The sequence below is a fragment of the Apteryx rowi genome, unplaced genomic scaffold (assembly GCF_003343035.1).
Source record: "Apteryx rowi isolate R43461 unplaced genomic scaffold, aptRow1 scaffold_839, whole genome shotgun sequence".
Lineage (NCBI taxonomy): Eukaryota > Metazoa > Chordata > Aves > Apterygiformes > Apterygidae > Apteryx > Apteryx rowi.
Window position 1 is genome coordinate 167,432 of NW_020451137.1, and position 25,252 is coordinate 192,683.

Sequence of the window (25,252 nt, forward strand, 5' to 3'; positions counted from 1 at the left end):
CCCCGGGGGCGGGCGGCGGGGCGGCTTGCGCAGGACGTTGTTTCCGCAGCGGCTGGCAGCGGCTTCGCTCTGAACATTTTTGTGTGTTTTYGCCAGCCGCGTTGCTGTAACGTCTTGTAAAAGAGCTAAAAATGGAGTGCTTTTTACTTGTTTCGTATTTCTTGTAGAATACCCTGGTGATGCTTTTTGCATCTTAATCACTTAGGGATGTTGGCTCTTTCTGGGTAAATAAACTATGATGCAAGTTTGAGACCTGTGATGCTGGGAAACTGAAATGCTGCTGCTAATCAGGAGTACTGTGTATATATTGTTCCCGAATAAAAGTACTTCAGAAAGCAAGCTTTAGTGATTTATTTTAGCTAGGCAGAAGAGTGATTTTTGCAAACTGTGGCTGGCTATGCTCATGAGTAATGCCATCYGCTTCAGTGGCTCTGTGTGGAATCGGAGGCAGCGTGAGCTAGTGCTATTACAGGTTGCTTGGAGAAGGTATAGTGGGGCTTGGACCACATCTTCAGAAGTGCTTTCCGGCTGAAAACAGAAACAAGCCAGTGATACTAACTGTGTCCAGATTAGGTAAAATGGAGTAAGCAAGCAGCATAAGAAGGTTTTGGTCCTGCATGATATGGTCAGCAGATGAAATACTGCATCGTTAAGCCACTTCATTACTGAACTATATTTGATTTTCCTGTTGTAGCATATTGCAACAGCTGGACAAACCTTTAATGGAACATTAATCTRTAAACAGTGCTCAAAGACTTTCTTGGGGTTTTTTTTTCTTCACAGATTTGTATGATTGCTCACATAACTGCCATAAAAATGCCAACCCTTCACCGACATGAAGAAGAGAAGTTCTTCATAACTGCTGAAGGCAGGAAAGAATCTGTACCAAGTATACATGATCCCCCTACAAGAGAGCTCTCTGTTGTTGTGCCTTCATACAATGAGGAAGATCGGTGTAAGATTTTTCTTGTTTTGAGAAAAAGAAGAAAATCTATCTGTTATTACTCTAATAATGCAGAGGTTAGTTTATGTTAGCAGTAGATTTTGGCAGGCTAGATTATGTGTCCGATGTTGTGCCCAGTTTCCAGAAACCAGTCCAAATACATTGAATTTCAGAATTAAGAAACTGTATAATTTGCCTCTTGCTATATTTAGCAACAAAAGTTAGTTGTAAGAATGCTCTATATTAAAATAAAGCACAACAAAGTAGCTGCTTATTCCCCTGTAGATGTTGTAAGTAGAGAAGTAGAAAAGGACTTTTAAACTTGATTTGAGAATTTCCCACTCTGAAACAAACAGCAGCAGCTTCGGGCAGAAAAAGGATGACTTCATGGGTTTTTGTTTGACTTTTGGCTTGGCCATTCATATGGTGCTAAAAGGTGAAGGCTTTCTAATGGGATAAGAAAGCATCAAGCTCTGAAGGTCTACTTGTGGTTGACATGGTAGCACACATTGTCATCCCCTTTCCTGGTGAAGTGAAAATACTGAGCTGTTCAGGATTCTGTGACAAGGGATGTTGGCAAATAATGTGTGCCTAGACTGCAGGGTAGCCCTGGCACTTTCTAGAGTCCAGTGTATTCCAGGGACTGATGACAGTCCTGGTTCTCAGACACTCGCTTTCTGTGAGCAAGGATTTARTACATTTCACATGATTTTCATGTAGCCTTCTCTCTTTTCAGAGATAGAATAATCACCTGAGATGTGCTCAGGAATGAGCATATACTGCAAAGACCACCATGAGATTGAATATCTTTCTAATCTACAGATAAATCAGCTGCAAAAGTAGTGCCTGTTAGGTGCCTAAAGCATCTGGGCCAGCAGCGTTAGTAAGAGAATACATGATACTGACTAGTATTAGAAATTTCTCTTGCTGAATTCTGTCACCTCTTTTAAATACCAAAAGATTAGTCAACACTGGTTTGCAGGATGAACCACAGCTAATGTTTTTTTTTCTTTAATACTATCTAGAGGATTACATATTTCAAAATAGGAAGTTGGTTTTGATCTTCAAAGAAATGTTTATTTCCCCTTAGATATGGATTTTTTCATTATTCTTTTCATATTCAGAAAGGACAGGACTTAGAATTGTGGGTGCTAAATTTGTTTACTGAAGTTAGTGTTTTATGAATGAAGCAGCTTGCTCTCCTTAGCTTTGCAGTTGTTGTCAGCTTGCTTGCGCGTGTGCTCGTTGGTGGTCTTGGTGTTTAGCTTGTTATATCTACTAACCTGAGCTCCTCCACCTTTTCTGTAGTGCCTCTTATGATGGATGAAGCTTTGGATTATCTAGAAAAAAGACAGGTATTTTCATTTTGCATTCAGAATTCACTATTTTTCTGTGTATTATGTACAAGTCTGTGATCTAGTCACTTGATTATTTTGTTATATGTTAAAACATAACTTTAGCTGCTTAGAAGTAATGCCTCTGTCTCTTGTCAGTTATTTTAGGATTGAATGCTGGAAGGTATTTTTTAATTAAGTAAAAATTTAATTAACTATTGTACTATGACAAAAATTTACATGCAAGATATGTATCCAAGATAGAAATTAAGAATTAACCAGAATTTAACTCTCTAAACTACAACCTGGTTTGTGCCTCCAATATTTTTAAACATTTGTTCTTTGTTAGGATTGGTTATCTGGTTAGGAARCCCATTATGAAGGTTTGGGGGTGGGGTGGGGGGTGTTTGTTGGGTTTTTGTTTGTTTTTTAACAGTGATGTTCTGATCTTTCACATGCCCTTTTTCAATAAATTGATTTTTCAGTGCTAGATGGTAGCTGAGGAAAAATATGACAAGCTAATGGTAATGGAGCAGACATCTAAATGGTAAAATTCTTCAACTGTAATTGCCATCTTAACAAATTTACTGCATCATATTGGTGCCTGTCTGTAAACACAAATGAGAAGGTGCTAGGGAGAAAAGAACACTGATGTTTGAGAGATGTGCTACCTACTGAAAAGGCTGTATCAAATGCATTGTTTCTTTTTTTATTTTCAGAAGCAAGATCCTTCATTCACTTATGAAGTAATAGTGGTTGACGATGGTAGTAAAGATCAAACCACAAAGGTAAGAAAGAGCAGTTTCTTACCAAGTAATTGAATGTATGGGTTTATATACTGCATTTGTGAACCATAACAATGTTTTGTCCTTACATTTTGGTACTCGAATAATTTTCTCTACTTGGTAATTAAAATTTTGGTTTCTGAACACTTTCTGTCATTATCCTGCATGCATATAGATGTCACATGCACACACATCTAACTCTTTTGCAAATGCTATTATTCGTGATTGGCTCATGTGACAGCCGCTTTCCTGCAGCTGAAATTCTATTTTTAACTTCATCAAATTTCATCTGAAATATTCTACATGTGCATAATGATGCAAATACTAAGCTTAGTGAAGCTAAGAAGCCTTTCAAAATAGCTGATTTATACTGTAATGGACAGAGTGGCCAACATGTTCTGTAGCTCTTTTCCCATACCATTCATGGAATGATATTCCAAAGCATTACAGCTCCACAAGTACACTACCACTTCCACAGTGTCACCTCAAGAACATTATAATTTGTAATTCATTATCTTATGACAGCATCAATAAGCCTAGGGCGGAGAGTTTCTCTCCAAATTTTCACTCTTTTTTTTCAGAATTTCTCCCCTTTCAAGAATGCCTGTTCATCCTTCTCTGTGCTTCTCTTTTTAACTGTCATTTTAGTCTTTTTTAATATGTTATAACATAGTTTGCTGTGATCATGAAATTGTTCACTTAAAAATCCCATTGCCAGTGGTAGTGATTTTCAAAATAGTTCTGCATTCTTCTGTTTCTACTTGATGAATGTCAGTGTAAGTGAAGGCTGACCAACTTGAATTTTGTTTAACTATTGATGGATGCTTGGGTCAGCTACTAACATGAGTGCTGCTTTTTCATTTCCTTCTCTTAAGCTTGTCTGTTAAGGATTGTGCATGTATATTTGTCTTCCTTGCATTCCTTCTAGCATCATTTCTAACAGCCCACAGTCGCCATGGATCTCTGAACTTGCAAGGATTTGAGGCAACCTTTGGAAAAGATTAGAGGAGAAAACTCTTGTTTTTTCTTCCTCACAGCATGGACCAAAAGTGCACATCCCTGCAGTGTGAATGGGATTTTAAACCTTTCTGAAGTTTTTCTTCAAACCACAGATGACAGTGAAACAAATGGGAAATAGGTAGCACTAGTAGGAAATTATATTTCTTCGACTAGCTATAGGTGTTAATATAAAAGGCCTATGATAGTATTATATAAACTACATCAGTATTGAGTTTTTTAGACTTTGGTGAGACAGGGAAAACAGGATCTAGGGGGAATATCCTGTTCTTATTGAACATGACTATCTTTTTCAGTCTTGTGTTCACTGTGAACTGGTTTTTATTTTCCTGAACAGACTTCAGCAATCTCTGGGCAATATATTTGTGCAGACTGAAGTGACTATAACTCTGTGCTATTGAATTTTAAAAAAAATGGTGAGCAAATGAAAACTTCTACCTTGATTCCTGTTTTTGTTTTATGCTGTTTTTTTGTGTCTGTTAGGTTGCGCTGAAGTACTGCGAGAAATATGGAAGCGACAAAGTGCGAGTGCTTTCTTTGGTAAAAAATCGAGGGAAAGGAGGAGCAGTCAGGATGGTAACTGATGCTTTCATCTCCTTCTCTATTTGAACGAGTTGTGCCCCATATGCAGGTGATACAGCTGTGTTGATGGAAGTTTTGAATTTAATACATTAACAAAATGATTATAGGAAAACTGAAAACAGGCTCCATAAATTAAGGCAAAAACACTTTACAAAGTAAGCTTATTTTAGATCTTGAAAACAATATTCTCTACCTGGGAAGGCCAGTAACGAAGAATTCTTTTCATATGAGAATTCAAAAGGGTTTTGTTTTGTTTTGTTTTTTTAAGTATTGGACTTGAACTTCATATTCCTGTTAGTTCTGCTTAGAAATAGCCCTGCATTTAAAAAGCAAAAACAAAAAAAATTAGATTTAAATAAAACTTTTGTAAAGAAAGTACAGCTCAATTTGCAAACATTGCTTTCCAGCTTGTAGTTCTAACTTTAAAAAATGGCTAATGAACTAGCACTTTCCTCCAAGAAAGTTCATATTCACTGAAGTCCAGTGTTATCAACTGCACTTGATGGTAGAAGGGGCACACTTCATGCTTTCACGTATTGATGTGCACATAGATTTTGTATAAAATCATAAAATCATCATGTCCAATAAAATAACTGTTACAAATTTAAAAGGAACGTTCCCTCCTAGGGTAAATGCCATGTTATTTTTAGTAAGAGGTGGGTATGATTTATGGGTTTTCACAGCCTCTACTAGCCTAATAACAACTGCACGCTTTAGAATTAATTAGGTGTTGAATTTATGATTTCAAAAATCTTTTTCTTTTTTTCTTTCTTTTTTCTTTTTTTCCTTCACTGACTGTCTCAGTAAAGCTTAAATGTTTAATGGGTCAGTTCAAGGGTTTTCTTATGAAACACCAGTAACTATAGGAAATAGAGAACACATAAAATTAAAGTACTGAGTTCTTGTAAGGAATATCATTTTTCAGTTATTCTAGGAGAAGGAGAATGACTGTGTGATAGTTTTACATTGCAGAATGTAGAGTGGGTGTATTTATTAAATCACATGTGCTCGGTTAGTGGGTTTGCCAAAAGCACTGTCATACTGTTTTCCTATTTGGACCCCTTCAAAAATTGTCAAAGATCTGACTAAGAATATGGCAAAATAAGCTACAAGATCTTCTTTGTCACAGGTCATTTGCAATGACACTGTGCTTTATTTTAAATTAGTTTTGAGAAGTATTCTCTGTTCATTACTGTTGAAACTCTGTTAGAAGGTAGCACTGCATCCTCCTTTCCATGGCACTAGACTGACAAAGCAGCATAGCTTAGATGACAAAGAAAAGCTATCCAGTGCAGCGACAGTTGCTAATCACTGCTTCTTTGTGCTTCCCTGTATAGCTAACTGTATATTTAACTTGTTATCTCTCAGGATTTTAGTTTGCAAAGCTTTTAGTTTGTAAGCTCTTCAGGAGAGGGACTGTTACTCTGCTGTGTTTATGCATTATTTATCATTGTGGAACACTGATCAGTATGTGAAGTCTCTAGGCATTGTTGCAATATAAATTAATTAATTGTAGTTAGTAGCAAAATATTAAGAATCACCTGCTGTGTTCAATTTCTGTGATACTACTACTMCAATTACTACACTAAGTTTCTGCAATGTTTTGCAGCTAGCTTATCATGACAAATACTGATTTAAAAGGTGTAGTTTTTTATTAACTGTTTCAATTGCAGGGTGTCTTTAGTTCTCGGGGGGAAAAAATTCTGATGGCTGATGCAGATGGAGCTACAAAATTTCCAGATATTGAAAAAGTAGAAGAAGGTCTACAAAATCTTCAGCCGTGGCCTGTGAGTACAAGTTCTTATGGTTTTAGTGTAATACACGTGCATATAGATTGATTGTCATAATTCCCTTTAACCTAAGTTCATTGAGATCCAGTGAAAAATTTAGATACATTCTGAAGAGCTGAGGTTTTGAAATTGCAACAATGGGCTGTCAATAGATAGCTTCCCCTGAGTTCTTACCTCCTCTGCATTCATGGTGCCTCTTTCAGTGCAGTACATAATGTTCTATTTAACATTTTTCATTTGTAGTTATTATACTCTGTATAAATGCCATGTGTTGCCTACTCACTTAAAAAYATTTTTTGGTTTGTTAGCTGGGTTTTATATTTTATTTTCATCTGATGTCATCCTATTTAGCTCTAAAGAYGCAGCTTAATTTCACCCTATTTTATATAGATTCTCTTTTCTAGGAGTTGTCAGTTTAATCACATTATTTGTAAAGAACTTCTATTGCAACCAAAAAAAAAAAAAAAACCAAAACACTGTGAAATAAGAGCTTCTCCCTGGATAGCTGTTATCTTTCAGGTGCTTGATTTGAAAGAACTGAGACTTACTTCTATTGACCTAGTGTTTAAAGGCAGAACAATGAAGTACTTTTTAGCTAGTTTCCAAAATGCAGAAAGTGATATGCAGCCTTCCAAGGGAATATCTAACAGGTGTGCCAGTGTGGAAGAAAGCGGTACCCCAAGTCGCAGAGCCACAGGGTGGCAGTATTTCCCTGATGCTCCACTGCCAAGACAGCAGCAGCTGCTGGTTCTCCAGCATCTCTCACATGCTCCCAAATGTAGCAGGTTTGAGGTATCCTATGCAAGAAGGAGTAGCATGAGAATAATTTTAAATCTTCCATTTGGATCATCTCTTTTGATTTAATTTGAGATGGTATTTTGACTGATACCATGGCATTTTATTTGTTTGAAAATACATCAGTGAAACATTCTGCTATCCCTTTCACAGTGTAATGTTTAGGGCAAACATACCTATATGCATTAAGCATGCCTAGGCACTTAATGTTATGTGTGCTGTTCAGTACGTTTGCTGTCTGCCTACCTCGGAGGAACAATGTAAGCTGAACCAGACATGAATAAACTGCAGTAATTTATATGTGCCGTGTACAAAATGCAATAAACCTTAGCTGGTCTGTTAATTGTGGAAAAAGATTTATTTTAGCCCCAGAATCCAGCAGTATAAAAAGTGCAGCTACAGGAAGCAGAAAGATGTACTGCTTTGAAGTTTTTATTATACATCTATAATCACTCTCGAAGGTTTCATGGGGAACCTCAAACAGTAGTTTAACTGACAAGTCTTAAATTTGTATTTCTGTGCAGAACCAGATGGCTATTTCCTGTGGTTCTAGAGCTCATCTGGAGAAGGAATCAATAGCAAAGGTATGTTTCCCTTTCCTGCAGAGTACTAGTGCTTAGACATTTCCATTATTTGATTCTACTATTCAGATTTTACAAATAAATAAGAAGAATTTGTAAAAGAGTGGAAGCTAAAAGTAGGGAAAACTTGTCATAAGTCTAGCATATACTCAAGCATATACAAAGGATGTGTTCTTCTAGATTTCAGGCATCACCAACYTTGCACTGGTTTCAGTTACTGTTTCAATTTTAAGGATTTAATTTTTCTAGTTGAGAACATCTTACAAGCAGGACTTCAAATCCCTGATATAATTGGTAGCAAGAAACCATTTTTGTTTCGTGTTATTTAAATGTAAAATTTTAGGCACAATCTGTAGGAGTTCATGGTTGTTTTACTGATGAGTTAAAGCTCCTACACTGGAATGGTTTCTGCGCATGTGTGTGCGTATTTTGCCAATACTGGGACTGAGGTAGAAGACAACTGACAATTTTTATTGATTCACTTCCAGTGCAAGAGCTTGTTGATTCGCAGATTTTGAGACGTGTTCAAACTGAATTAGGGATACTTAGCAATAAACTGTTTGAAGAGTATCTCAATCCACAGCAAAATGCTGTAATTTTTCTGTGTTACTCATAGTGAAATTTTTGAGTTTTGAATGCACAGACAGTACTATTCAGTATGTGGCTCTTGTGGAATAAACAGTGATGCACAGGCACATGGCTTTATCTTGCATCTGGTTTTCTGATGTCTTGGCAGACAGTAGCTGACAAAGCACAGGCATGGAACTCATATTGCAACAGACACATTGCTGGACTAATGTCTTCAGCATCATTGGATGTGCTCATGTTGAATGTTCTCAAGAGTAAGCTTTGTTTATACTGATGTTTAATACTTGAAATCTTTCTAAAGTATATACGCAAACACTCAAATAGTTGCAAAAGTCCAAGAGAAKTCACACTGGTGGTGTTCAACCCCTGTTATATCTTTTAATTTTTTTCTTCTGGTTTATCAGGTAGCATTGGAGTGTTACAGTGCACTGGAGAAAGTTCTTATAAGTAGTAGTGTTTGAATGTTAGCATCCTCACAAAAAAGAAACCCTTCATCTTTTTCAGAAATGAGGATAAATCTTTGATGTGGTACTTACATGCTTATAGCACAGAATACACTCTTTGCATTAATTTTAGCTGCACAGTCAGCGTATCCTAGAAATGTTGCTGGTACATGTAGAGCATGTAGCTGGTAAATTTGAGTCCAGAAAACATCTCTCATTGTGTGGTCATTTTAAGGCTTTGGATATAAATAAAATTTCTACAATGCATTCATATCTCTTTCCATCTTTGAAAGTCTTGCCAGATGAGGGAGTATTTGGAGCAGAATTTTTTCTTAAGGCAAAAACATGATTTTTCAGGAGGTGTGTGCCTCTCCTTTGCTTCTTGTTTCTCCCCTTACTTCTGACTTTATCATAAAAGAATCATTAACTGTTTAGGTAGTATTGCTCTTTAAAATATGTAACCCGTTTCATCACCCTAGATATCCCTAGACCAGAAAGAAAAGACTGCCTTTACCACTCTAACATTGAAAAGAATCTGTTTTGTAGTGCAATAGGTATAAAAATTACAGAATGGTTTTCGAGAGATCAGGATTTCTCTCTGGGTTTAGTAGTATCTAGAACAGTAGAATGATGCTGTGATGTGTAGCTGTAAGGGATTTATGATTAAGACCAGCATTTCACCCTTAAACTTGATCTCTTGAGATCAAGGTTTCTGTTCTGTTTACAAAACTGTTAATGTATTTTAGTGAGTCCTTAGTATGATATGCATAAGTAGTCCTGGAGCAATGAACATAACCTGGGAGCTCCTCTTCATGAAGTGCACAGTTTGATTGGATGGCGGTCATACAACCTCTTGCTGCTTTCCTTTTGGCACTAGTAGCCTTGCATTTGTGGTCGCATGGTGGTCCACCTTCACCAAAAGAGGCAAAGAGTCCACACCAGACCTGCTGTTACCCTGGTCCTAGAATGCTTTTCTGAGAGGCCCAAGATAGGAATTTGAATTCTCTTAAGCCAATGGAAAAATTGGAAGTCCGTAAAGAGAAGTCTCACTTCCTGAGTAAGTGCTCTCAGCACTAGGCTATTATGTAATAAGTTGAACATCTTCTCATTTTTCAACTGAAATTTGTAATGAGTAGTTTTAAAGGCATCTCTTATCATCCAGAGATGTTTACCAGCTAAAATGTTGGCTCCCAAAGATTTTGCATGTTTAGCTTCTAATCTTGGATGCAAGAACCTAAAATCAACTTAAGACCTGCAGTGAGTTCCTAAGTGATTTGTGGATCTAAGTTATAGTTCTTTAGAAGCTGTCTGCACAAGCCTAGGAAGGACATCTTCAAACCCAGAGTTCAGCCTCTGGCTTATATGGGCAAACATACCATATGATTATTACATCAAGAACAAAAGTGTAACCAAAGAGTAGACTGGGAAAATGTTTACCAGGAACATTAAATATCTTTGCAAAAGAACAGAAGTGACTGTGAATCGTTGCTGGAAATAAAAAATGAAAGAATATCGTATATATCAGCTGTTACTTTGATTCTGTTTGTTGCTTGGTCCATCATATACTGCAAAAAGCTGCAGTCTCCTAATTGCATTCCCCCAAGTGTCTTAACACTGTGTGTAAGCTCTAAAGATCATTGGATCTTGAATGAAAGAATTGTGTTGCAAACAACAAGGGATGCTTCTGTTTGGTGTTTTTAGGAATAATATAAAACTCTAATTTTTGTGTTAGAGCAGTAGCTGGAAACCTGTTTAGTTTTTAGTGTGTATTCTTGAGGAAAAACAGTTTTTATGCAGTCCTGCCGGGTTTGTTCTCCATCATCTTTCATGGTAACTTTTGAATCTGTTGGACCTGTTCAACAAAGTTTTATGAAAACAGAAAACTAGACAGAAAAAAAAACAGCATTTAAGTAGCACGTAGAGGATGTAGTATGAATTTCCCCTCCTCCTTCATTCTTCCCATCTTGGCACCCCCAATTCCCAGAGAATCACAGAGAAGACATTATGACTGTCCCATTCATGACCTGAAATTCAGATTCCTACTCTACTTAATATGGTATTATCCAAAATGAAAAGGTGCTGTGAATTAAGGAAAGCAGGGCCAAGACCTTGGACTTTTCATATTCTAGGCCGGTATCCTACCCATGGGCTTAACTGGCAAGCCTTCCTTTTCAGCTGTGATTCTGTTTTGCTGTAACAATTGAAAAGTTCAGATTTTGTTCCAGTGCCAAATAAAAACAGTTCATAAACTTTGAAAGCCGTTACAAAACAGAATTATTGTCTTTTAAGCCAGCTCTTTTCAAACTTTTTGCTCACCATATAAATGAAGCCATCTAACTTCTTGCCTTTTGTTCACAGCGCTCTTACTTCCGAACTCTTCTTATGTATGGGTTCCATTTCCTTGTATGGTTTCTCTGTGTCAAAGAGATCAGGGACACGCAGTGTGGATTTAAACTTTTAACCAGAGAAGCTGCTGCACAGACTTTTTCAACTCTTCATATAGAACGCTGGTAAATGCCTTTTCTTTTTTTTTCTCACTCTCCCTGCCCCCCAATTAAATGTAGTTTTGAAAAGCTAACATCAACATTTACAATAAAGCATGTCATGTCTATGTATAAATCCTAGCTGCTCAATGGTCTTAACAAATTATAGTACTACTTGTGTGGCACTTTAGATTTCTTGTTATGCTAAAATATCTTGCTATTTGCTAGGAATTCTGTTATTAAGATACACTTTTGGAAATTGTCGTGTATTTGAGTTCAATCTCTTGTGACAGGAGAAGAGATGGCTTACTAAGTTTTGCTTTTAAATAGAATTCAAGGTAAACTATGAGAAGGTTTGTAAGACTGCAGTACTGAAATTTTGGATCGTGACAGTTGACTCCTTGCAAGCTCATTTACTTTGGCATGTGGTATAGAAAGTTGTGTAATACTCAGAAGAAGGACATTTATTTTTGCCTTATAAGAGGTAATTGGTTTAGAGAAGGGAGCAAACAAAATTCTAAGAACTCTTGTCTTCCCTCACCACCCCCCCCCCCAGGAGAAACCCTAAACAAACAACATTTTATTGTTCTGTTGTAGTCATTTCCCTACTTCAGAGATTCCTCTCTCATTTTATAGATACAAGCCATGCAAGCAATGTAAGGAATGGAGAGAACCTCTTATAATGATATGAGTTGAGAGAGTTACTAGCCCAATTCGAAACTTTGACTAGTCTATTTCTATGCAATACAACTTCACAATTAGTGCATACGAACCAAAGTATYTTTCCTAAAATCCCTATCTGATAAGTTGCTGTAGTCACAAAAGGCTTAAAGGGAAAGGAAACACCTACTCATTGCTTATTTCCTTATTTCCTTTTTAATAAGAGAGGGCTACTGATAAATCTCATAAATTTAAGACAGCAGAAAATGATGTATACCGCTCGAATTGCTTTAGAGCTGTCTCATTATAATTTAGCTAGAATAGTTCCTTATGATATTGACATAGTGATGACTGCTGTTAAGACAATGAAACGCTGTTTCCACATAAATACCATAATTTCTGTAAATTTTCTACACCACAACTATTGCTAAAAAGGATGGTGACAGTTCCCAGGCTTAATTAAGTATAATCAAATCTTTTCAAACTACTGTGTTCATCCAAGAAAATCTCTCACAGAGTACTGTTTGCTGGCAAGGAGTAGAATTACTGAGCAATGTTCCCATACAAAAATGYGTATGATCCCACAATCCTAGTCCAAGCCAATACATCTAGTTTTAGCTTGAGTTTTGATAGTGATAGCCAACCTGTGTTGCTCTTTCAGAATGGGTTTGCAAAGGTAGTGTTTGGGTGTACAAGTCTGGTGTGTAATACAGAGCTTTTGTTGAATTCAGTCTGTAATTGTGGACACTCAGCATTCGGAAAAATCACTTTCCTAGCTGAGTGGTTTGGTAATTGCCCTAAGGAAAACTATAGCAGAAACATAATTTATGCTTCAAGCTTAATCTATAAAACTGTGTAAACTGTTATTGAATCCTTCATATTCCAGAATTTTCTAAATATGTGGCTAAACATGTATTCAAAGCCCTAAAGTGCACATCTCAAAATTGTTATTTAACTTTACTGCCTTTTTTGAATTAATTGTTTCAAGAAGAAATACTGAAAGAAATGAATGAGGATAATCACCTTAATCAGTAAAAATGCAATCATCGGTCTTACTCTGAAACTGAACAATTTTGAATATAACTCTAGTTATTGGTCAGCCATACTCAATAAAACATTCAGATTAAATTAAAAAAAAAATCCTTTAACAGACTTTCTTTTGCCACTCTAAGATTCTTTAGCAACAAAGGAACAAAAGAGCAAAACTGATTATATGCTGTACATTGTTATCTGCACCCCACTATCCAGGAATAGAAGCAGTGAAAAAGGGATATTGCTAACTCATTTTATAGTAGTTTTATTGCTAGTGTGGAACACACCAGAACTTCAGGTTTTGGTGTGCCAATTTGTTGTGCTTATATGTGCTGCTGCAAAATTAAACTTCTGTTCTTGCTCTTTCATTTATAATAATCCATAAAATAATCCCATAAATGTTTTCATATTTATCTGTGACTTACTGGTTGGTGATGAACAATGTTTACTTTGCTAGTGAAGAAAAGGGCAACTCAAATTCTTCCAAAAAACAGCTCTCTAAATACTTCCAAGCAACAAATTTGCCTAAAACAGTAAGGTTTTTTGTTGTTGTTGTTTGGTTTAGTTTTCTGCCAAAACAGGCAATGTATTATCTGTTTTTCTCCTCATCTGTCCATCAGCCAGTCCCTGTGCTCCTCTCCCTTTATTTTCATACCTATTGTCTAATTTCAACCAAATTTGACAGAACAGTGGAGATCTCAAACATGGAAAGTTTCAGCAAGTTTGGTGGAAGCTGAAAGCCAAGTAGAGGAGAGAGGTTCAGATCAGTGCATTGCTGAAGAAAAGGCTACAATACAGACTCGAAAGTTACTTATTGTTAGATTCATAGCTAGCCATTCAGCCTGTGTAACTGGAAGCTGACATTTCAGCACATGAAACAGAGTGCTGTACCTTTTCCAGTTATTATCTGGGAGACCTGGAAATAAACTAGCAGATTGGGAGGCAAGAGAATGTGGGGAAAGTGGGTGTATCAGAGGAAAGGGCAGTCATAAGTGAAATGTCTGTGGTGTTGAGAGGGCAGCTGGGATAATTGCAGTGGGAAATGATGTAGGGCTATCAGGTGTGTAAGAAACAAGAATTTGTTAATCCTAATACTTACAGAACAACTTGCTTTGTTCCTTGAGAGCAGCCGGGTAGGCTTTGGGGTAGGGCTTTTTGTTGTCTTTTTTTTTTTTTTTCTTTCCTTCCCAGAAAGCTAAGTTTTGCTCTATGTTAAATCACAAAATATTCCATATTTCATTAGTAGGTTCAGTTATTTACTTGCTTGGAAACATAATGCATCCCATAGAACCATACATCAAATTCCTTTGTATTTAGTATTGTAATATTCTGAAATAATCCCAAAATGAAAACTTATTTTAAGCAAAACTCGCCCCGATACATTTCCATTGCATAATATATATGTAAAGAAAAAAAAACTGTTTTGACTTTGTGCCATGGAGGTTTTGGTACATGTCATGAGTTTGAGTGAAGGTGTAAGAGAATTAAAATAGCCCCCTCTTACAGTTGCCTAATAAAATCAGTAGTCTGTTATCTTTCTGCTGACTTGGAACAGTAGGGAGTCCTTGAGTGGGTCACACAGCAACTCATCCATACTGAGACCATCAGCTGGGGATTGGAGAGAAACCACTTTCTTGTCRCTAGACAAGAGACTCTGAAGTCTGGGTTTGTTACCATCTCTGCTCCACTACATTGGTGTCTTTCTGACATCTGAAGAAATTAGTTAATTTCCCATTAGGGAAGTGGCACTCTGTTAGGTATTGAAAGAAAAAATTCAGTTTAGTGTGGTCAGTGCTTAGATACTGTGGTAATGGAGGAGAGTGCTGGGGAGTATTCAACAAACAAACAGCATTTAATAAGGTCATATCCATCTGAGAACCATAACCCCGCCTATATCTAGTCTCTGCAGTGCCCCCCCTTGCTGGACTTGCATGTGTGGAGAGCTGTTTGAGAGGATAAAGGCCATTCAGCTTCTGCGGAAGCCTCATGTATCCTTTCTGCTTGAGGTTCGGTCAAGTTCAGATTTTTTTGAGGTATTAATGATCTAAGCGAGTTCTCATGCAAGAACATAATAAATACTTAGACCAAACATTAATGCATAACATATTTGTTCATGGTGTTAATATAAAATGGCTATAAATTTGGTTATATAATAATCCCTGCCCTGAACTTTTAAGCTTATAGTTCAATTAGAATATAAATATGTGCCTAAAAAGGACAGGATTTGCCTCATCACATCTTGAGTGTATCTACTAGTTATTTAGTCTGCCATCACAAGCAATGGAAGGAGGGTGTAATTCATTTCATCTTAATATAGACGTCTAAAATATGCCAGATGAAATGCAGCCTACAAGTGCCTGTTTCCTGCCCTTGACTATAAAGGGAGTCTAGATAATTTGTGCATAGGTAAGTATCTGTACTGCAGGTGAATAAAGTTCAGCAAGGTAAATTCCACTCTCCTAGTGTAGTAATATCTCAAGAAAAAATTTTCATCTTACTGGCGCCTCCATTTTATCAAAAGGATAAACCATGCAGTAAATCCTGAAAGAAGTAGAGTAGGGGGAAGACTGGTGACTATATTGACAGTGGCAGTTGTTTCTGTAGGCAAAGCCTAAAGAATCCTTCCCTTTAGATGAAGGAATTCAGTAGATTTTGTTGCATACAAGAGACCGCACATGCTGAATTAGCACTGGGCAGTAGGAGATTGCCTTGAAGTGTTGGTTGTTGTCAATACTTCTCCAAAAGAGAGAGCAACACTTATCCAAGAGATAAGAGAAGTTTTATTTCTATGTCTCTCAGCAGGCTGTTAACATACCTCACTCAAAGAGTGAGTGTTGGGAGCACATTCTCTTTCCTGGAAGCTTGCACCCTGGCAATAAATATGGCAATGTAAACAACATAGCTATCCTGCTGCTAGATTGGACAGGCTGAAAAAATTTTAAGTTTCCACATTTAAATTGCTATCAGAGACACCAGAAAGAAATGCTTATGGTGTTTTCAGTGTTTCATCAGGACCACCTATTAACTGGAGCCTTGTGTTTCCATGTTTGCCTTTCATATGCAAAAGAGGGGAATATGTCAAGACTGTCCTTTATATGATCTTCTGTGTGTCATTGACAGTTTCACAATCACCAAGAAATAACTCTATTTCGGCTAGATTAGGAATGAAAAACTGTTTGCTCATGTCTCCAATTTTTTCTTCTTTCAGCATGTTCTTTCTCTTCCAGTTGATGTTGAATTAAATATCACCTCTTTAATGTTAAAAATTCTAGAAGTTTGAGAGCACAGTTGTCTACTTCCTGTGTGGAATTTGGTGTGTAGATGCCTATATTTAGGGAATCTTGAGAGCAAACTGAAATATACAAGGAAAGGTATTTCTTCATTAGGGGATGAGGGCCATGCAGCAATACTTCCAAAGAGAGACCAAGTTATCTCCAAAAGGGTTTTTTTAATCTAACTCTAAAATTTGGAAAGCATTTGAAAATTAATAGATGCTGGAAAGTATATTTTTGATACTAAGAAATCGTTATCACATCCTAAATAAGTTTTTTTTTTTTTTCTTTTGGTATTTTCATTGACTTTTTTTTGTTTAACTGCCCTTTTGAAAGCTGGCTGTATACATACCAGTATAAACCAAATGTTTTTGAAATTTACTTTCTAAATAGCAAAGTTTTGACATTAGTTTGAAATGAGCAACCTTTTGAACAGAGAGCATATGCTTTGTGTTTTAGGTTCTGAATCTGATTACACCACTAATCTATTTTTCAGAAATGGATGGAGCACATTTTTTAAATTAAAACTTAAAAGAAAATTAAAAGGGATATTTTAAAAGCATAATAGAGACAGTTGGAATTACTCACTTCCAGATTCCAAAAGAAGCTCTGTTTCTGCATCTACAGTCTTGACCTGAAAGATGTAATTTTTTTTATATTGAATTATAATGCACAGGAGGAAAACTGGAAAATTAGATGGCCTCACTGGGAGAATTTTCCTATCTAAAATTTTCTCATTGACTTCTTTTGACTAGGAGAAATACGGTAAATTTTCTTCTAGCCTGAAAATGTCTTTCCTTACATAAGGAAACTAGAGATGGCAGCGGTTACTGTCCTATCTGGAATATTGGTCAAATGAGGGAAATTTCAAACACAGTTCTAGTCCTGTCTTGATTGGCACAGTCTTGTGATTGACAATTTATAATGATTTTAAGCAAATCAGCAGATCACTGATTGGATAAAAAGAAAAAAGATCTTGGTTATTACGTTTGTCTATAAAAATGACGTGCAGTGAACAAGCCATCATATTTCACACTTGTACTGAGCTAGTGAATTTTTAAAAATATTAATGTTTATTTCTGTAATTTGTCACTAATCTCTAAATGTGAGTCTAAATATAAGAATTACAGAAAAATCAACATTCATATTATATAAATCTGCTTCCTGTAGCAGTGGGGATTTTTTTCCATTCTTTTGGCCATTTAGACCAACACGAACAGTGGAATGAATTGTTTTTTCCTGGTTTTCTGCATGACCRGTAGAATTGTTTATGAATGTCTAATCTACACAAAAATATCATGCTGTTATAACTATGTCTGTTTCATCTTGAAGTAAAAAGTCCTCCTCTTGGCAGGCTTATGTGGGCTTTCAAAAGCCCCAGTAGAACTACAACTGTATTGGCGGTTTAATCCTCTTGACAGCATATTTCATTCTTAAAACTCTTTGGCCATTGAAAGTTGTGTCCCCACTTCAAGAGTCTGCTGGAAGAACACATCATTTTGATTGTAGAAAGTCTAAATTCCTGTTATAACAGTATAGCTGAAGGCCTGATTTTGGAATTTGAAACACTTAGTATCAGTGGTGACTCACCACCAAAAAAGCCTAACTGCAATTTCAAAATACAGAGTAAGTTTGCAGTATAGATATTTTATAAGCTGAAACATTTTAAGCGTTCGCTTTAAAAAGGTTGAATTCAGTTAAATACCCTACTGACTTGGGGTTCAACCAAATTTTAGCCAGCATAGTCTTAAATTATAACTTAAGCAAAAGTACTCCTCAGCTTAAACACAACCATATGAAAAAGTTCTCCCCTTTCTGTATTTTACAATTCATATTTGTGTAAATTAACACATAATAGAGCCACTATTAGAAATAGATGGGGAAGTTGTTTGCACCGTGTATTTTGGGTGTCTAACTTCAGGTGCTTAAGTTGGAGCCTGAACTTTTTATATGATCAGGAAAGTGCATTAAGCTTTTCTAGGAATTCATTCAGCTTAGACTCAAACTTAAGATAGTCTGAACTGTGTTCCCCCTGCCCAGAGGCTTTTACTTCCACCGTCTACAGCATGAGCCTCTGAAATACATGGTGTGAATAATTCCCTGCTATTTCCAACAGTGGTTCTGTCACATGGTAGTCACAAATGGATGACTTGCTGCTTCATGTCAAACRCTTGTATTGCACTCACCAGCTCATCCACTAGTGTTTCTTTGATCTTCTCTAGAATAGGCTCCAGCTGACATACCCACACTTAAATCCCGAATATGGAAACTGAGTTCTTTTGTACTATCTGGATCTGGTATCTGCAATAGGAGTGTAATACCATCAGTGTACTGAATATACTGCAACCTGTATTCCCCTGTTAACTCTTCTAGTGCACATATTGGGTACACTGAAGGTGGCAGGGTAGTATCCCAGCAGTATGTTACAGAAGTCTTTTTCCTTTCATCTTTGAGTAGGGGAGTTTAAATTTCGGGATACGTTCACCATTATGCAGATGGCTGCCACATGTAACTGATGTCAGTGTTCAACCTGATTCATTCCTGTGTTGTTCATCTTTTACTTTGAACACTGTAGTTCACCAAACTATTTAATGTTGCTCTACTGTGATGTATTTTGTATGTGCTGACATTCCAGTAATTGGTTATCCATAGAAATTGCTGCAAATGACTATTAGTTCACTAGGCTAATATTTTATGAAGTAATATTTTTAGAGCAGCTCATATAGTATAATTCATCAGACAAATATTCTGTGTCTCTTAAGATTTTTAGTCAGTTAAGTAGTATTACAAAATTAGATTTACTCTAATACACATGACTCATAGACATTCAAAGGTGTACACGTTTTTTGGCTTACGAATGTAAAATGTCAGCAAAAAAACAAATAATACAATTTCAGTAAAAGAGACCATGGCATAATTAATAAAATAATATTCAACCCTCATTTGGAAGAAAAACAGTGAAGTAGCAAGGCCACTTGGAGCAGATGCAGTTCACTGAGAAAAAACATTAGTTTATTCCTGTAACTGTTTTGTGGCAATTAAAAGGCCTGTGTCCTAATCAAAATCAGACTTACAAAGAGGTTCTAAATTCTCTATACAAAACAATTGTGTAGTCTCTGTAGATAACCTTTATTTACACTGCTTTTACATCTTTTAATGTGGTCCAGAGTGATAGCAGTAGTTTTCCTGTAATATGCACATACAGTGTGTGTTCAGGTTGCTGCTGGACTGGTTATAATTTCATCAGAAGGTTCCTGTTCACCTTTCTGTTCCATAGTTGTGTCAAAGGGATTACTAATGACTTGAATCCGAGCAACACTTGAAGCATGAGGGAATAATGTTAGTTTTCTGTTGCATGTATTTTCTCCAGTGGCAAAAGACTTTTTTCATGTGCCTTAAATTCTAATGATTAGAAATCAGTTAAGAAACAGAAACACTCCTACTGGCAATTGAGGAGTATAAAGGGGGAAAAATAAAGACCTAGCAATTAATAATTTTAAGAAACCTAACCAAAAACTTTATAATTGTGATTTGCTTTTTCCCTTGTCAATAGTAGCTACTGATTATTTTACATGTTGATTTCTACATGAAGAATATAAGCTGTGGTTGCCAAAGCACTTTTGTAACATCAAATGCCTTAGTGCCTCAGATCCTGAAGATCAAGTTGAGCATATGGTTGAAAGAATGGAATAGACAATTCTCTGTGCAGAGAACGGAGAGAATTAAGGCATATTTTGACAAATTGGGGGGTAGCAGAGCTTGGCTGCCTGTGTAGGTTCTCTTCCCCAAGTCACATTGCTGCACAGCCTACAAACAGTTGTGCCAACAAAAATGAGAGGTCAAAGCAGAAGAGAGAGTGGATGAAGGAAGGTCAGAACTGCTTAAGGCAGCTTTGCCAGTGAAATAAGTTCATGTCACACTATGATGAGACCTGAGTCAATGTGAAATGTGTTGGAGAGGCTGTGCGTGTTTGAGATTCTACCTGTCTTTTTTTTTTATTTAAACTTCAAACTGCAGTCTAAATGAATCTGGTACTCTGAGCATGAAACTCTCTTAGACACCTGACATTTTTAGTGCTAGCAGTGCATCCTTTTTATGTAATATTGATTCCACATATGAGCATTCAACTACTGTGACTTCCAAAGGGAGGCATTTTTTTTGCAGCACTGTTGGCTACAAGCGTACACAGGCAGGTTCCCCTATTAGCTATACCTGATTTCCTCAGGATTTTTTGTTACGAGGTGTCAAGCTGGTTTGCTTAGGTTTCGACAGTATCAAAACATATTCCCTGCCACAGCAAATAGTCTCTGGATGCACTCATGTACATGCAGAACTAACGCTTTAACAGTAAAAGGGAAGGTCTGTAGACTGTCTCTTCTTGCCATAAGGAATTTCAAATTCACATCTCATGCTTCCCTTGAGGGTGCCATATCCATGAGGATACCTCATGTTCTGAAGGAAAAGGAAGCCCTTCAGCTTCCTGATGAAGTTTAGCTATGTGGCAGAATCTTCAAAACTCACTGGTGAGTGAAAGAGGACCTGACTGCGAAGTCTGGTTGTTAAAGCATTAGCTTTGAGAAGAGAGGTTTGGGTCCTCTTTCTCGAAAGAGCTTGTGTGTTATATGTTAAATGGTCACTGGCTAAATTACAACTGTTATTCAGGCTCTGTTACTGCAGAGTACCTTCTCAGATCACTTATGTGCTGCTGCCTTTATTCTTGACTTAGAGAAAACAAGGAGAAAGCATCAAATCATCATAAAGCCACAGCAGGTAGTCCCCTTCGATGAAGGTGCTAGAGATGTAGATTGACGTTGCACATTAGACTGCCTTGGTCTTTAAAAATGTCTAAATCATGGTTGTGACTAAATGGAAAGCGAGCAGTGGTCTGAGCACTGCATAACACATACCTTTAAAAACAGGATGCAGTGAAGTATTGTCATATGTATATTGGCTATTTTCTGAGTCATTCAGTYGTATAACTAATTTCCCATTCATGTGCATCTGACCTTTAGAGCATTGGTATCAATTTCATAGCTGCGCACCAAGCGCTTTAAGTTGTATCAGGCTAGAGATTTAATTGACAGTGCTACCATCTTTCTTCTGAAAATAAATATCACCATATTTGTTATTTCCTGTTCTACTTCAGGGCATTTGATGTGGAACTTCTTTATATAGCTCAGCACTTGAGAATACCTATAGCAGAAGTTGCTGTCAACTGGACTGAAATTGAAGGTAATTAAATTGTTTATATTTTATAAAATCTCTTAAGTGTCAATCCAGAATAAAATATCCAAGTCTCTTCCCAGAGTGAGTCAGATTTTATCCAACCTCCTTCCTTATATGACTGTCCAATTTTGTGTCCTTGCCAGCCTTACGGACGAGGCATGGGATTGTAGGCACAGGAGTAGCAGCAAAGGAGAGAAACTGTGCATTCCCACTGGAGACAAATGTACATAATTATACTGCTAGGGCAAAGTAGTACTTCTTTGGCACATCCTCTTGCTGTAATGTCCTAACAAAATTACTGCAATTGTAGAAGACCTGTGTGCAGGAAGCATTTTACATTTAGGTGTTCAGGGGTTGTGTTGTCAGGCAGCTGGAAGCAAGTACCTCTTAGTAGTAAAGCCAGCTGAAGAGGTACTTGTCTCCAGCTGACTGCTTCATTTATTCAGCTCATTTATCCCTTCCCATCAAGTGCTATTCCTTTTTCTTCATTTAATTTTTTTAACCTGGACTTCTTCTCTACAACACAACCCCTGAACAACTAAAAGTATAATAAACTGCAACAGTGATGAGGGGTGGGGGGAACAGGAGCAAGCAAGCAAGTACAGAACATCCTCAGCCAACTTTACTAGAAAAGGGAATGCTTTCTTTTGGTGCACCTGGCATGAATGCTAGCAGAGATGGAAAAGAAATTAGTTTAATGGTCTGGGTTCCTTACATTACCTGAAGATTGGTGCATTTGTGCTATTGCTGTAAGTCTCCCAAGTCACTCAGAAACAATTTGCCTAGTTATTAGCATTCAGGTTCTTATTTACCTGAACAAAACCTTGTCCAGCAGAGAAGACCATATACATTCTGTGGCATGTGTTGAGTTACTGTGCTGCACTGCTTCCAAGCTAGAATCTCCCACTCATTGTATGATGTAATTACTATAAGGCAATAATTCTTGCTGTATAAATTTTTATTAAAATTAAGGTCTAAGCTGAATGTACTGACAATGCAGAGATTCATGACTAGTTAAATGTGTGTCTTGCCAATGTTCATTTTTTCTAACAATGTCCTTCTGATTTTCTTCTTCATTAATCACAGGTTCTAAGCTGGTTCCCTTTTGGAGCTGGCTGCAGATGGGCAGGGATCTTCTTTTTATACGACTGCGATATATGACTGGTGCCTGGCAGCTTGAAAAAAGAAAATATAATTAGGTTATTTACATTCTCCAAATGTATTATTATACTTAATGGAACATGTGAACAGTTTCAATGAAGCAAAATGGTGATGAAAGCTGAGGTAATCTTCATTGCTCCTGTTGTATGCGTCATTTCTGCAACATGTATGTGTTTTATAAGATTGTCAATGGGGAACTTGTATAATGTTTAGAAAAGAGAAAGCATTTCTCAAAAGATTTTCTTTATCTGGTAATCAGGTTTTTATTATATTGAATAGTAGCTTCAACAGGTCTTATATAAATTCATTCACATAAATAAATACATCTGCTTTTGTCTCATCATACATTCAGAATTCCTACTAGTAAAATTCGTACATGTTGAAAAGAGGCATTGTATATTCTACAAGGTGCAATATTCTGTCTGTTGTAAATGGCCACAACCATTTGTTTCTGTAGTATATGGAAATTTACAGCCATATTGCAGCTTGGAATGATCAATCATACTTCATGCTGATGCATATTTAGATTCAATGTTATGGGAAACATTAATGGGTTTTCCTGAGTTATAAAAATAATGTTCATAAGGCTGTTCTAAGAACTTTCAGTAGTTTCTTGACATTCCAAATGTTCTTGTCTGAAGCCAAAATAGTTTGTCTGAGATCAAACTTTAGATTGTCTCCACTGACTGTAGAAGTTTCAAGAGAAAGCACATTTCATTTTAAAATGTTGTCTTTTATAAATAGATTTGTTTCTTGCATACTAATGAATACTGTATGTTCAAGGCTAGGAGTCCTTGGCATCTCCAAATCTGTAGTAAAAAGGGCATGGAAAAGTAATTCAGAGCATACGAAAATGAGACCCAGTGTACATTGGGGGCCTGTGCATTAGCAATGCCAATTTGAAGTTCTCATGCTTCAAATGAGATCAGAGGGGGGAAAAAGTATCTTTTCTTAGTAATGTCATACCCTATTACAGAATACAACTTTAAATAATGCTTTCAAAACTATATAGCTGTGGACTGCCAACAAACTAAACTTGTCTTTCTTTTGGAAGCACGTACAAATCTGAACATGCTTAAAGCATGAAGTGGGTACAGTTTTATCTTGGCATATTTAATTGGTAATTTCTCTTCTTCCTTCTGCCAACTCTATTACGCAATATTGGGTTTTGCTCCTATTAAGGTTACCTCAGTTTTCTATAAACTGAAGTGTTGGAATAAATTCTCAAAAAATATGTTCAGTTTATTTTGTAGGCTTCATTCTCTTTGATATTCTGCCTACTCCACATACATCTCTCTCACTTTTGCAGAATCAATCACATGACTCCTTGCTGCCATTGCTGGATTAAAATACCAGYTTCTCAGTTCTGGTAAAGTGAATTGCTCTGATCAGACTTCGAGAGTGATAGCTGTGCCCATAATTAAGTTGTCAGCCAGTTCTCAAAAACAGTTCCCTTAAATTTTCCTGATGTTTTACCTTAAAATTGTACTTCAAAATTTTGACTGAAATAGTTCACCTTTTTCAAATGATGAGGCTTAGGTGATGCATTATTTCCCCGTGATAAGTAAACATCTGATGACCTGTTCTTTTAGAACGTGTGCTTTTAAACAGGATGCCAAAGCTTGGAAATGAGGTGCTAGTGTAATCGATATTAAAAAAAAAAAAAAAAGTGTTTTCTACAAAGTCTTTCTAAAACTTGGCGGATAAATTCTCCAGTAGCTCTCTCCTTAGTGAGCTGTCTCCTCTAAAAACTCCTGTACATATATATCATTCCCACAGAATATTTGCCATCTTCCAGCTCAGAGATGCAGAGGTGATGCTAGACTTGCTATCTTTTAGTTTTCTTGTGTTGATACTAGAACTTGTTGACAAGGAAATCTCATGCTTTCTGTGAATTTGAGCCATGCATAAAGCTCACTGTATCGCTTCATAGTCCAGAGTCTGTTCTCTGGCCCTGAAGTCAACAGACATGATAGAGCTCACATCCATATGACTAAGGCTCCCCTCTCCTTTGCCATATCCAGACTGTCTCTTGGAGATAGTCCTTGAACTGCACTGACTCCCAAACCATGCCTGAAAAACATTTTGAGAGCATGGTAACAGGCATAGGCAGCTGTGGGACACCTGGCATTTAGTTTACTTGTAGAGGTGTAGCCTGTTCATTGCAGTGGGGATAAAAGCTGAACTGGGATGGAGGAAAAAAAAAAAAAGTAAACTGGGACAGAAAGAATATAAGGAAAAACTGAAAAGGAGGCTGATCTAGGGCTGAGATTGAAAGCTAGTGAGTGAAATGGAAGAGAGGAATACTGAGACTGCATGAGGAATGGGGATGGAATAGCAATGGACTCAGCAAAGAGAGTGGAAGAAGGGAATGGGGAAGGAAACAAATCAATTAAGCATGGAAATGGAAACATTGCCAATGGGGGAAGGGGAAGCTGAAGGGGCTCACTAAGCCAAGTCCTCCATGAGAGTAGGGTTAGGACAGAAGTGTCATGATCTAAAACAAACTGAGACTGAAACAAACAGAGCACTGTCCAGAGTCTGGAGTGGAACCCAAGAT

At 36.9% G+C, this 25,252-nt stretch overlaps 1 protein-coding gene across 13 annotated transcripts in view; it reads left to right on the forward strand.

Moving 5' to 3' along the window:
* The window catches only part of ALG5 (ALG5, dolichyl-phosphate beta-glucosyltransferase), a 26,570-nt gene extending 2,638 nt beyond the window's left edge, over positions 1-23,932 (forward strand). Inside the window, exons 2-11 of one of the 13 annotated variants that reach the window (XM_026089952.1) lie at positions 784-955; positions 2,252-2,298; positions 2,997-3,065; positions 4,563-4,655; positions 6,335-6,448; positions 7,771-7,830; positions 11,217-11,368; positions 14,934-15,039; positions 15,351-15,439; positions 21,452-21,503. In XM_026089952.1, coding sequence (XP_025945737.1) covers positions 784-955; positions 2,252-2,298; positions 2,997-3,065; positions 4,563-4,655; positions 6,335-6,448; positions 7,771-7,830; positions 11,217-11,368; positions 14,934-15,039; positions 15,351-15,407 — 870 coding nt within the window. In that variant the 3' untranslated portion in view covers positions 15,408-15,439; positions 21,452-21,503. Of the gene's footprint in view, positions 1-60; positions 82-106; positions 225-783; positions 956-2,251; positions 2,299-2,996; positions 3,066-4,562; positions 4,656-6,334; positions 6,449-7,770; positions 7,831-8,563; positions 8,670-11,216; positions 11,369-14,933; positions 15,040-15,350; positions 15,440-17,120; positions 17,360-21,451; positions 21,538-22,617 lie in introns of those variants that run through there. The other 12 variants (XM_026089956.1, XM_026089955.1, XR_003257529.1 and 9 more) reach the window with 12 other exon arrangements.
* Positions 23,933-25,252: the final 1,320 nt, after the last annotated feature.